Source organism: Protobothrops mucrosquamatus, unplaced genomic scaffold (genome assembly GCF_001527695.2).
Source record: "Protobothrops mucrosquamatus isolate PMUCROS unplaced genomic scaffold, P.Mucros_1.0 scaffold_134, whole genome shotgun sequence".
NCBI classification, from domain to species: domain Eukaryota; kingdom Metazoa; phylum Chordata; class Lepidosauria; order Squamata; family Viperidae; genus Protobothrops; species Protobothrops mucrosquamatus.
Genome location: NW_015386210.1, coordinates 865764 through 878261, shown reverse-complemented (window position 1 = coordinate 878261; position 12498 = coordinate 865764). Strand labels below are relative to the sequence as shown.

Sequence of the window (12498 nt, the reverse complement as noted above, 5' to 3'; positions counted from 1 at the left end):
GTCTTGCTACCCATGAATTGACCCTAAAAATTTTCTCTATTTCTTTCATAATTTCTTCAGGATCACAAGACAAAACCAAAGCCAAATCTGCTGCAATCTCCTCCTTCAAATTTTCTTGGGCATTCTCCTTCAATCCCCTTATTCTCAAGGCATATTCCATATCTCTATATTGTGACATAATAACTTCATTCTGAGTTGAGTCCACATTTTCCTCCACTTTTCCAAGTCTGTAATCCAATCTCTCCACATTTTCTTCCACCTCCTCCACCCATGCCTCTATACGTTCTGCATGAAATGCCAAACCCTGCACAGCCAGCAATATGTCCTCTCTCATCTCAGCATTTTTTCTTTCAAAAAGCTCCTCTGTCTCTATTTTAATCTGTTTTACTGCATTCGTTATGGCATCCTGTAAATCTTTAAGTGTAATTGCAGCAGCTGGGGGAGAAGGTGGAGGAGTCTTAGGTCTCTGCTGTTGCGTTGTTTGAACAACTGGAGAGGAAATTGAGCCTTTCAAAGAGGCAGAAGTTCCTACGCGTTTTGAAGCCATTTTTACTTTTTAATTCTTTTCCCCCTTTATCACATCTTAGAAGTCTCTTTTAATTTCAAAAAAGCAACAGTTATTATTTATATGGAGCAAAAATAGAAAAGGAATAGAAAGCTTGCTCTTAACTAAGATTGACAGAAAGACTGATACTTTGTTTCATCCGTCTTTTCTTTGCCACTAAAAGCAAAAGTCTCAAAAGGATCAAACAGGGAAACTCCCTTCCGCAGCCATCTTTTCTAAATTCTTATAATTCAAATAACAATTGAAGAAGACACTTTTTTATCCGAGTTAAAGTCACAATTAATCCAATTTTCCAGTCCTCCTGGTCAGCTCCGTCTGCTTGTAAATTTACTTACAGTCTCTTAAATTGGCAGAAGTGGTAGCAGTGTCTGGCTTTGTTCCTGAGAACAAAGGCATCCCGAGATGCGGAGAAAGACCGGACTCCGAGGGAGTTCTCACCTTTGTCCTCCAAAAAGAGGACAAGGGAACTCAACCTCTATCTGGAAAAATCTCACCATCTCCCCTATGCCCAGGGAGATAGGCTTCGAGCCGCGGAACAGCTGTTGAGCGCTGTTCCTGCAGCTTTCACACAGCCCCGAGGTGGACGGCTTAAAAGAAAGCCGCCATCGGCGTGGCGATGCCACCGGAAGTCCCCCTGACTTGGAATGTTAATGGCTTGAATTCACCACAGAAAAGAAAAAAGATTTTTCATTATTTGAAACAACATAAGAATGATGTTGTGTGTTTGCAAGAAACTCACATTTCTGCAAAGGATCAAAAGTATTTGATTAATTCACGTTTGGGAATACATTTTATAGCATCTGCTCCGCAGAAAAAAGGTGGAGTAGTTATTTACGTGAGACAAGATTTTTTCCCCAAATTAATTGATTCTGATCCGGATGGTAGATATGTGTTTATTGAGTTAGCCTTAAATGAAAGAAGATGTCTTATAATTGGATTATATGGTCCAAACCAACAACAGAAACAGTTTTATAAGCTGATACACCCAAAAATAAATCAATTGGATTATAAATCAATTATTATGTTGGGGGATTGGAATGGAGTTTTAGATTCAAGTAAAGACAAGAAAGGTTCTCTTAAGGCTTCAAGTTATTCCACACTGCCTAAAACTTTTTTTGATTTGAAGGATGATCTGGAGTTAAGAGACATTTGGAGAGAACGAAATACAGAAGTAAGAGACTTTACTTTTTTTTCGGACAGACATCAATCTCATTCTAGAATTGATTTTTTTTTTTTAGGGTAAAGAATATTAAGATTTTTCCTAGAACATTATCAGATCACAGTCCGGTATACATGGAATTATGGGCTGGAGACGGGAACAAAAGGACTTGGAGATTAAATGAAAATTTATTTAGATATGACGGAAATTTGCTGAAATGTAAAGATCAATTGAAAGAATTTTTTTTATTGAATATGTACAAAGGCATCTCAATTTCAATGGTTTGGGATGCTAGTAAAGCTTATATGAGAGGTGCTTTGATTTATATGAATAATGCTTATAGGTGTAAACAAATACAGAAACAAAAAAATTTAGAAGAGGAGATTAAATTAAAAGAAAAGGATTTTATTTTAAATCCATTGGATAATAACTTAAAAGTTTCTATAGCTTTGCTCAGGGAGCAATTTAATAGGTTGATGGCGGATCAGACTGCAACTAATTTGCGTTATATGAAATATAACACATTTTGTAATGCAAATAAACCTGGTAGATGGTTGGCTTACCAACTACGAAAGAAGCAGAGATCAAGGGTTATAGAAAAAATAGATTATAGAGGAAAAGTCACATATCAACAAAAATTAATTAAAAGGAGCTTTCTGGATTTTTATTCAAAATTATATGCCTCTGAAATTATAAAATCTTTAGATATAGAGAATTACTTACAGCATGCACATTTTCCTAGATTAACAAATTGTCAGAGGGAAAAAATGAATTGTTTAATAACTTCTGATGAAATTAAGGAGGCAATTAAGCAATTAAAAGTTGGTAAGGCTCCAGGCACAGATGGATTAACAGCTATTTATTACAAGATGTTATCTGATGAAATGTTAGAACCATTAAAGGAATTGTTTAATAGTATTTTGCAGGGTGCACATGTACCTCCATCTTGGAGAACTGCTTTTATATCATTGATTCCAAAAGAGGATCAGGATTTAACTCAACCTAAGAATTATAGACCTATATCTTTATTGAATACAGATTATAAAATATTTTCTAAAATATTGGCAAATAGACTTATGCAAGTGTTGAGACAATTGATTCATAGTGATCAATCTGGATTTATAACTGGAAGATATATGAAATATAATGTAAGACAAATTGTTAACTTAATTGAGTATTTGGACAAGAATAATCAGATTCCTGCGGCTTTTATATTTTTAGATGCCGAAAAAGCATTTGATCAATTAGATTGGGGTTTTTTATTACAAGTTGTAGAGAGAATGAATTTTGGGGGAAAATTTTTGTTTGCTCTTAAGTCTATTTATCAACAACAATCAGCACAGATAATAGTTAATGGGGGTTTAACAGAGGCATTTAAAATTGAGAAGGGTACAAGGCAGGGATGTCCATTATCTCCATTGTTATTTGTGTTAACAATGGAGATTTTATTAATTAAAATTCGTGAATCACCTATAATAAAAGGAATAAATGTGAATAAGAATGATTATAGGTTAAGGGCTTTTGCTGATGATCTGGTGTTGACATTATCTCAGCCAATAGACTCGGTGATTGATTTGATTGAAATTATTGCTCAGTATGGGAAAGTCTCTGGTTTTAAGGTAAATAATAATAAGACTAAAATATTATCAAAAAACATGTCTATGAAAGATAAAAATGATTTAGTTAAATTGACAGGTTTTGAAATAGTTAAAAAGATAAAATATTTGGGAATCTATATCACAGCGTCTAATGTTAAATTATATAAAAATAATTATGAGATATTGTGGGTAAAAGTACAAAAGAATTTAAATGATTGGAAAAAATTACAATTATCTCTGCTGGGGAGAATCTCAGCAGTAAAAATGAATATTCTTCCAAAGTTTCTTTTTTTGTTTCAAATGATACCTATTTTGAAAAGAGAAGCTAACTTGGAGGTTTGGCAAAAGGAGATTAATACATTTATCTGGGCAGGTAAAAAACCAAGAGTTAAGTTTAAAATTTTACAAGATGCACGGGAAAGGGGAGGACTTAAGGCACCGAATTTAAAATTATATTATGATGCGGTGGATTTAACATTGATTAGTGACTGGCTTAACTTAACAAATAGAAATATACTTTCACTTGAGGGATGGGATTTATTATATGGTTGGTATGCCTATTTAATTTATAATAAAAAAGTAGATCAAGTTTTTAAAGCTCATATTTTAAGAAGTGCTTTATTACGAGTATGGAAGAAATATTATTATAAATTAAATTATAAAATTCCTATATGGGCGATTCCAGGACAAGTGATAGAGGGAGTATCTAGAGGAGTCAATTTGGATAATATTACCTATAGGGAACTACTTAGACCGGTAGGAAAGGGATGGCAAATTAAATCTTTAGCAGATCTGAAACAAGAAAATATTATAGATTCTTGGTTTTATTATAATCAATTATTAATGAGGTGGAATTTTGATCAAATGTTGGTATTACCTTGGTGGATGTGAATTTGATCAAACAGATTAAGGATCAATCTCGAGCCCACATAAAGAGAACTTATAATGTTTTGATAGAATTGGACTCGGAAACGGAATTGGTTAAAGATTGTATGATAAAATGGGCTCAAAATATTCAAGAACCAATTTCACTGGATACATGGGAGACAATTTGGGTAAGAAATGTAAAATTTACTCAAGCACAAAATTTAAGAGAGAATTTTTATAAGATGTTTTATAGATGGCATTTGGATCCTCAAAAATTGTCACGCATGTATCCTAACTTACAGCCCAAATGTTGGAGATGTGGAAGTTTAGATCGTTGAATAAAGGTATAAACCACCTGTACATCCCTCCATTTTCGTAAAACCTAATTCTAAACCACCTTATAAGTTTTATAAATTAAGAAAAAGATAAAGTTCACACCGCAGTTATTTTTGCTAGGTATTATGGAAGATTTGGATGCCAAAGAAATGAATCTGATGTTGAATCTTATAACAGCTGCAAGATTATTAGTAGTTCAATATTGGAAGACGGATTGTTTGCCTACTGTAGAAGATTGGTCGCTTAAAGTGTCAAATTTAGCGGAAATGGCTAAGATTTCCGCTTATTTGAAGGATCAGTCATATGAAAGATATATTTCGGTTTGGAGAAGGTGGATAGATTATATTCAGAAAAAATATGGGACTGAAAAGTTCCATTTGGCTTTTGGGTAAATTTGAGAATATTGTTATTGTTAATAGTTTATTAAATGTTTATAGGTAAATTAATACTTTATAATAGTTTTTATGATTTTATTATAATTTTGAGTAGTAGTTTTGTTTAATAATTAAGTTGTTTATTTCTTTTACATGTTGTGTTTTATTTTAATTTATTTAAATTTATTGTAAAAGGGAGTTAAAGTGTGTTATAGATTTGGTTATACCAGTGGTTCTCAACCTGTGGGTCGGGACCCCATTTGGGGTCGATCGACCATTTCATGGGGGTCGCCAAGCAAGGCTGTCCGCCATATTTTTTGTCTGCCATTTTTTTTGTCTGCCATTTTTTTCCCCTTTTCCGGCAGGTGCCTTACCTCCCTTGAGCTGTGTCAGCTGGTGGTCGGCCTGCTCCATCTCTGCCGCTTGCCAGCTACACCTCGGCCGGCGCAGGGGGCAGAACCACGCATGTGTGGCGCTCCCGGGCAGGGAAAGTCCTCGACTTACGACCGGTTGGGTAGTCCTCGACTTACGACCAGTTTAGTCCTCAACTTTCGACCGGTTTAGTCCTCGACTTATGACCGGTTGGGGTCACGGCATTAAAAAGGTTGAGAACCACTGGGTTATACAATTAGTTGGTTAATGTTATTTAGATTATGATTAATATTTGTAACCCTGGGAACAGCTCTGGGGAGTGGGGGGGATGGGGGTTAGAGGGGTGGGTAAGGGGGATTTATAATGTAAATTTTATAAAACCTTTAATAAAAAAAAGAAATAATGTTAGGATTGTATTGGATGTATTAGAATATTATGAGGTTCACAATGAAAAACAAATGGGATTAATTTTTCTTGATGCACAAAAAGCATTTGATAATGTGAAATGGGATTTTATGCTCAACCAACTGGTGTATATGGACTTTGGGGATAATTTCATAAATATGTTTAAAACAATTTATTCCAAACAGGCAGCTAAAGTAATAATTAATGGAGAAACAACTGAAAGTTCCCAAATTCAAAAAGGCACAAGGCAAGGCTGTCCTCTATCTCCATTACTGTTTGTATTGTCCCTGGAGGTATTAACTAGAATGATTTGGAAGGATGAGCAGATTAAAGGTTTAGAGATTAAGAGAGAAATATTTAAAATGCAAGCCTTTGCAGATGATCTTGTTTTTATAATTGAAGAGCCACTACAATCAGGGACAAGGCTAATGGAAGTATTGGGTGAATATGGTGAAATAGCAGGTCTAAAGATAAATAAAGAAAAAACTAAAATGCTCGTTAAGAATATTAGTAGAGCACAGAAAAATGAATTAGTTGATAGATTAGGCATTCAGATTACAAAGAAAATAAGATACTTAGGGATACAACTAACAGCCAGATGTGTCACACTTAAAGGAGACAATTAAAATAAATTAATGGAACAGATTAAAACCGATTTGGATACCTGGTCAAATCTACAGCTTTCTTTTATGGGAAGAATTGCTGTAATTAAAATGAACATGCTACCCAAAATACTATTTTTGTTTCAATACATCCCAATTAAATTAGATAAGGAATTTTTCCGAAATTTTAATCAAACCATACTTAAATTTATTTGGCAAGGGAAAAAAGCAAGGATTAAATTAAAAATATTGCAAGATTCTAAAGAAAGGGGCGGATTCGGTCTCCTGGATTTGGAAAAATACTATCAAGCTACAATATTAATATGGGTGCGGGACTGGATACAATTGAAAAACAGAACATTATTAAGATTGGAAAGTCATGATATGCAGATTGGGTGGCACGATATGTTATGGGATGAGAAAGACAAGGTTCACCAGTACATCCGGAGGCACTACATTAGATGGGCGTTAATAGATGTATGGGTTAAAATTTGGCAACAAAACTATATGCATGTACCCAATTGGATTTCGACATTGGAAATGCACATACACCCAATGTTTATACAATTGGGGAAAGTAATAACGTATATATTAGATGAGAGAGGAGAATTGAAATCGAGGAAAAATCTTCAAGATGAAGGGATAGAATTGGAATGGTGGGCATATCTCCAACTGCAATCAAGATACAGGAAATCTTTATAAGATGTTTTATAGATGGCATTTCCCACCCACAAGGTTAGCTAAAATGGGCCCAAATCTCTCACCCATATATTGGAAATGCAAAACAGCAATAGGGACATATTATCATATGTGGTGGGAATGCCATAAAGCTTGTGATTATTGGAATAAGATAAGAAAATGGTTGAAAGAAATATTAATGTTGGAGATAGAGTTAAAACCTGAACTTTTTCTATTGGGCATAACTACAGAGAAATATGATAAGGGGACAGTTTATTTGATGTTGCACATCTTGACGGCTGCCAGACTGGCATTCGCACAAAAATGGAAAAACAAAGAAACTCCAACAGAGGAAAAAATATTACATAAAATACTATCTTGCGCTGAAATGGACAGATTGATTTATATTTTCAAAGTTATTTTGAATTTCTTTGTGGTTTAAAATCATTGTTGTTTGAATTAGTTGTACTATATATCTCCTCCTGCGGAGTATTTATGTTTTCTTGATATGTTCTTTCTATATGTCTCTGAGTTTTTTTCTTCCTTTCTTTTCTCTGCAAATAGCTTTAGAGTCCTGGTTAAATAGATATTTGTAATCCAAATAGTTCAAAAAAGATTTTTTTTTCGAAATTTATAATTCTCTCTTTGTCTACAGCCCAGATTATTGTGCTTTTTTGTCACAGCTGTTCTTTGTTGTTAAAGCTTTGAAGGTCACAAACACAGATGAGCTTTCCCCAGGTTTTGCCAAGTCTTACATGAAAGTCATAGTTGTCATAGTCTTCATCCACCACTAGATGTCAGCAACTATTTGTTTTTCAATTTCCAAAATGAACAATTGTCTTTAGAATGAGAGTCTTAACCATTCAACAATATTACATTTATCCAGATTTAAGTTTTAAGTTTCAGGTTTTATATTTATATCACTTCGATATATTTTGATCCTTCATAAAAAGATTAATTTGCCGCTTCCGTTAGTATAAGGGTGGGGCGGAAATCCCCCTCCTTCCCTTTCGAAGGTATTTTGCTTCTTGGGGATCTTTTCCAGAAAATTAAATATAGAATAGAAAAGAGAAGATCAAATTCTTCACTCAGTTTCAAACATGCTGTTCACAGTTGTGCTGGTTAGTGCTTTTGGACTTCGGTTTCAAGTAGCTTGGGCTGGTCGCTGAAGTACGGCCAGCCTTTCTCCTATCGGGTTAGAAGGTTTTCCCCAAGTTGAACGGAATGACTGCTGTTGTTCTAGAGTCGCTGGGGCACCCTTCTTTCTTCATTGCCTCTCCGGGGTGACTTAGACCCATTTAGGGTCCCCTGGGAGGGTGAAATTAGCCACGGGGATGCGGAGAATCCACAAGCTTGCAACCGGACACTACCACGCAAAACAGGAAGTCCACATGTCACTTTTTCCAGTGCTGTTATAACTTCAAATAGTCACTAAATGTCTGGTTATATTCTGTATTTCATGCACAGGTAATACAATACAAGTTACAACAGCACTGAAAAAAGTAACCTCCTTGCACTTATGACAGTGGCAGTATCTCCTCAGTTAAAATTTGGGTGCATGGCAACTAACATGTATTTATGATGGTTGCAGTGTCCAAGGGGTCATGTGATTGCCATTTGCAATCTTCCCAGCAGGATTCCAACAAATAAAGTCAATTGGGGATTTGCTTAATGAATGGAAGATTCACTTAACGACAGTGAATCACCTAACACCCATGGCAAAAAAAGTAATATCAGGTGCAATTCTCTTAACAATTGCCTTGCTTAGCAGCAGAAATTCTGATCCCAATTGTGGTCGTAAGTCAAGGATTACCTGTATAGTTTCCAGGCAATTAGACCTTTTCTTCAGAATCAATATATTGATATCCCTGTGTCTTTTGTAGGGCTAGCTACATAATTTGTTTCTGCTTAGCAGCATGCACTTTCTTTCGGTCTTAGCTTTACCATAACTATCCATTGTTTGAAAGTTAGAGATAATTTAAAAAAACTGATTAAAGATCTGTTTTTGTTCTTTTGTCTCCCCTTTTCTTTCTTGAGATAAAAGAGGAAAATGAAAAAGATCTGAAAAATAAAAAGATCCTTATAGTTCTGATTTTAAAGCAATGAATATTTGATGCAACTATATCTTTTCAATTAAAAAAAATTGGTTTAAAGGACTTCCAAAGTGAAAAAAATCTGCATATTCATTCAAGGCTTCAAACTGCGTCCTCTATAACAAGTTACTGTATCCTACTACTGCTACTTATAAGACACATATTTACATACATACATAGAGAAATTATGAATATACAGCTCATTCATGTAACTGGTATTAGTGAGAAATTATAATGAAATAATTTCACTAATGTTACATCCAAAGGTAGTTTCTAGTCTCCTTTCCATTATGAAATGTTTTTCATTATGTAATTTTTTGCTTCGTGCACCTGTCCTACTCACCTATGAGAACAAACTTTGCTTTGACAAATTTCTGTTAAAGTTCCCCCATGTTCTTCTAAGGATACAGAAATGGGATTCATTCCTACGAAAAGAACAGAGAAAAAAATCACTACCAAATAAATAATTTTTTTTACAGGACCAGTTTTAACTTCAATTCTCAAGGAAGAGAATCCGCCATCTGTAGACCAGGCAGTCAATACAGAGAGGTATATTGTCTCCCTGGAGCAAAAATCAAAGACGTGGCTGAGAACATAACCAAAACAATAAAACCCAAAGATTACTATCCTTTTCTATACTACACGTAGGGATGACATGAAAATGGACGTGAAAACAATATTGAATGATTATGAGCAGCTAGGCAAGAAAGTCAAGGAGTTAGGTGCACAAGTAGTTTTTCATCTGTACTGCTAACGAAAGGTCAACATCCAGTAAGAGAACAAAGCATTCTAGAAGTGAACCACTGGCTAAAAGGCTGGTATCGCCAAAAGAACTTTGGATTCTTGGACCATGGTCTGCACTATCTCTATGATGGACTTTTGGCAAGGGATGGACTGCACCTCACAAAAACTGGGAAGTATGTTTTCAGAAAATGACTGGCTCAACATCAGGACAGCTTTAAACTAAAATTGAGGGGGAAGGGTGACCAATTTTTAGGATCTCCAGGACCAAAAAATTCCAAGCAAAAACCCTAGAAAACAAATAAAATAATGAGGTAAGGAGGGATGGGAGGGATGACAAACCCAAACACCAAATAGGAGATATAGGAAGCATACCCAGAGTCAGACATAAAGGTCTCAAATGCCTATTTACAAATGATCAAAGTTTGGGGAACAAATAGGGTGAACTTGAATTATTAATACATGAAGATAGATGTGATATAATTGGAATTACTGAAACATGGTGGGATAAAATCCATGACTGCAACATACTGATAGAAGGATACAAACTGTTCAAAAAAACTGGACCCCATAAAAAAGGAGATGGAGTTGCACTATATGTAAAACACCACTATATTGCTACAGAAATGCATGAGATGAAAGACGAAATTTCCTAGAATGCATATGGGTCAACATAAAACACAAAAAGAATGACATTGCCATAGGAGCCATAGGCCAGGGCTTTTCAACCAGTGGTACAGGTACCACCTGTGGTACATTGGCACCTGGCAGATGGTATGCGACCATCCTAGAAAAGTGGTAGCGGGGGAGGGGAATGAGCTGAACCGTTGGCAGCACCGCACAAGGCTGAGAGAGAGATGGCTGGAGCTGCAGGGCTGTCAGGGCTCAGCGGAATTGCCAGGATCAGCGCTTCTTCGGGACTGTCAGGGCTCAGAGGAAGCGCCAGGATTAGTGCCAGGCTCCAGCTGGAGCTCGGTGCTGATCCTGGTGCTTCTGATGAGCCCAGAAGAAGCATCGATCAGCTGGAATGTTGCAGCATCTCCAGGGTCTTGTGATTTACATTCAGATGATTGGCAACTGATTCATATTTATGACAGTCACAGTTTCCCAGGGTCATGTGAAGTGACCAAAACCTTCTGCAACCACCCAGCAGACAGGGGGAATAAAAACCAAACACCCCACACCGCTTCCAATCCTCAACAGAAATGCTCACAACAATGAAAACCTCGCACATGAGGAAGAGCGCTGCCAGGTGGGCAGGCAGGTGTCTTGCTCAGCTGTGGCTTGGGGGGGGGTCACTTTTTTCAGTGCCATTGTAACTTCAAACAGTCACTAAGCGAACTGTTGTAAGTCGAGGACTACCTATATTTTATCACTTTTTTCCTTTTTGGGGGGGGGGGTCATCAAGTTTTTGACACCTTGCTAGGCAACTCGTGGTACTCGGATACTGCCATATCCTAAAAGTGGTACAATGGGTGAAAAGGTTTAAAAGCCCTGCCATAGACCACCCAACCAAGCAGAAAAAATAGATATACTTTTTACTAACCAATTAACAAATATATGTAGGAAACACATGACAATAGTAATGGGGGACTTAAATTACCCTGACATCAACTAGAAGACTAATTCTGCACCAAGTGAAAAATCAAATAGGTTCCTGACCAACTTAACTGATATTTTTTGTTGTCCAAAATGTAGAGGAGGGAACTAGAAGGACAGCCATACTAGACTAGACTTAATTCTCATGAACAGAGAAGAAGTGATAGAGGGAGTTGAAACTGCAGGAACCTTGGGTGAGATTGACCATGTCATATTGGAATTCAATATAATGCAAATACAAGCAATAGAACATAATGATACCAGAGCTTCAGATTTTAAAAAGCTGATTTTAACAAACTCAAGAGAGAGCTTGGGAAAGATTCCTTGGATGAAAATCCTAAAGAGGAAAACAACTCAAGAAGCTTGGGGAACTCTGAAAAATATGATCATAAAAGCCCTGACCAGCACAATACCACTGAAAAAAGAAAAACAAGAAATCCAAGAAGAAACTAGCATGGCTGCACAAAGATCACCTATGGAAATGTCACTTTTTTCTCTTTTATGTTGACCCATATACATTCTGGAGAGATTTTATCTTTGATCATTTCTGTAGATATGTAGTGTTCTCTTACATATAGTGCAACTCCCATTCCTCTTTTTGTAGACCTGTTTCTTTTGAACAATTGTGCACAGCACTCGAACTGGATCCTAGAGAAAGCTATTGACCTGATGAAAACAACCTCGACTCTCTAGGGGAGGAGAATTCTGAGCCCCAAGGCCATAGCAGCACTCGGAGCTGCAGCTGGAGAGATACTGAGGGGGAATTGGAACCCGTAGCTCCAGGGACGTCCGCTGATCCAGTAGCGACCACTTCAGCAGCCCCCACTCCCCGCCGACCCGCAGATGGTGATCAGGATGGAAGACAATACCGCCAACAGCGAAGGCACCAATCCATTCAAAGACTCCCGTCACTGGACACGAAATTCAAGGGGGAGCCGATGCACTTGGGTTTTTTTCCTAACCCAAGTCCTTAGCTACATGAAAGAATACGGCCGGCACATCCCTAGCGACAAAGCCCGTATCCGTATTATGCAATCCGCTTTGGATGGACCAGCCGCAGATTGGTTGGTGAACTTGCATGATTCCAATGGCCCAGAGCTCAACGACTT

At 36.7% G+C, this 12498-nt stretch overlaps 1 protein-coding gene across 1 annotated transcript in view; it reads right to left on the bottom strand.

The window, feature by feature from the left end:
- The window catches only part of MOCOS (molybdenum cofactor sulfurase), a 197094-nt gene that overhangs the window by 39699 nt on the left and 144897 nt on the right, over nt 1–12498 (bottom strand). Inside the window, exon 10 of the mRNA XM_015818230.1 lies at nt 9393–9474. Coding sequence (XP_015673716.1) covers nt 9393–9474 — 82 coding nt within the window. The remainder of the gene's footprint in view (nt 1–9392; nt 9475–12498) is intronic.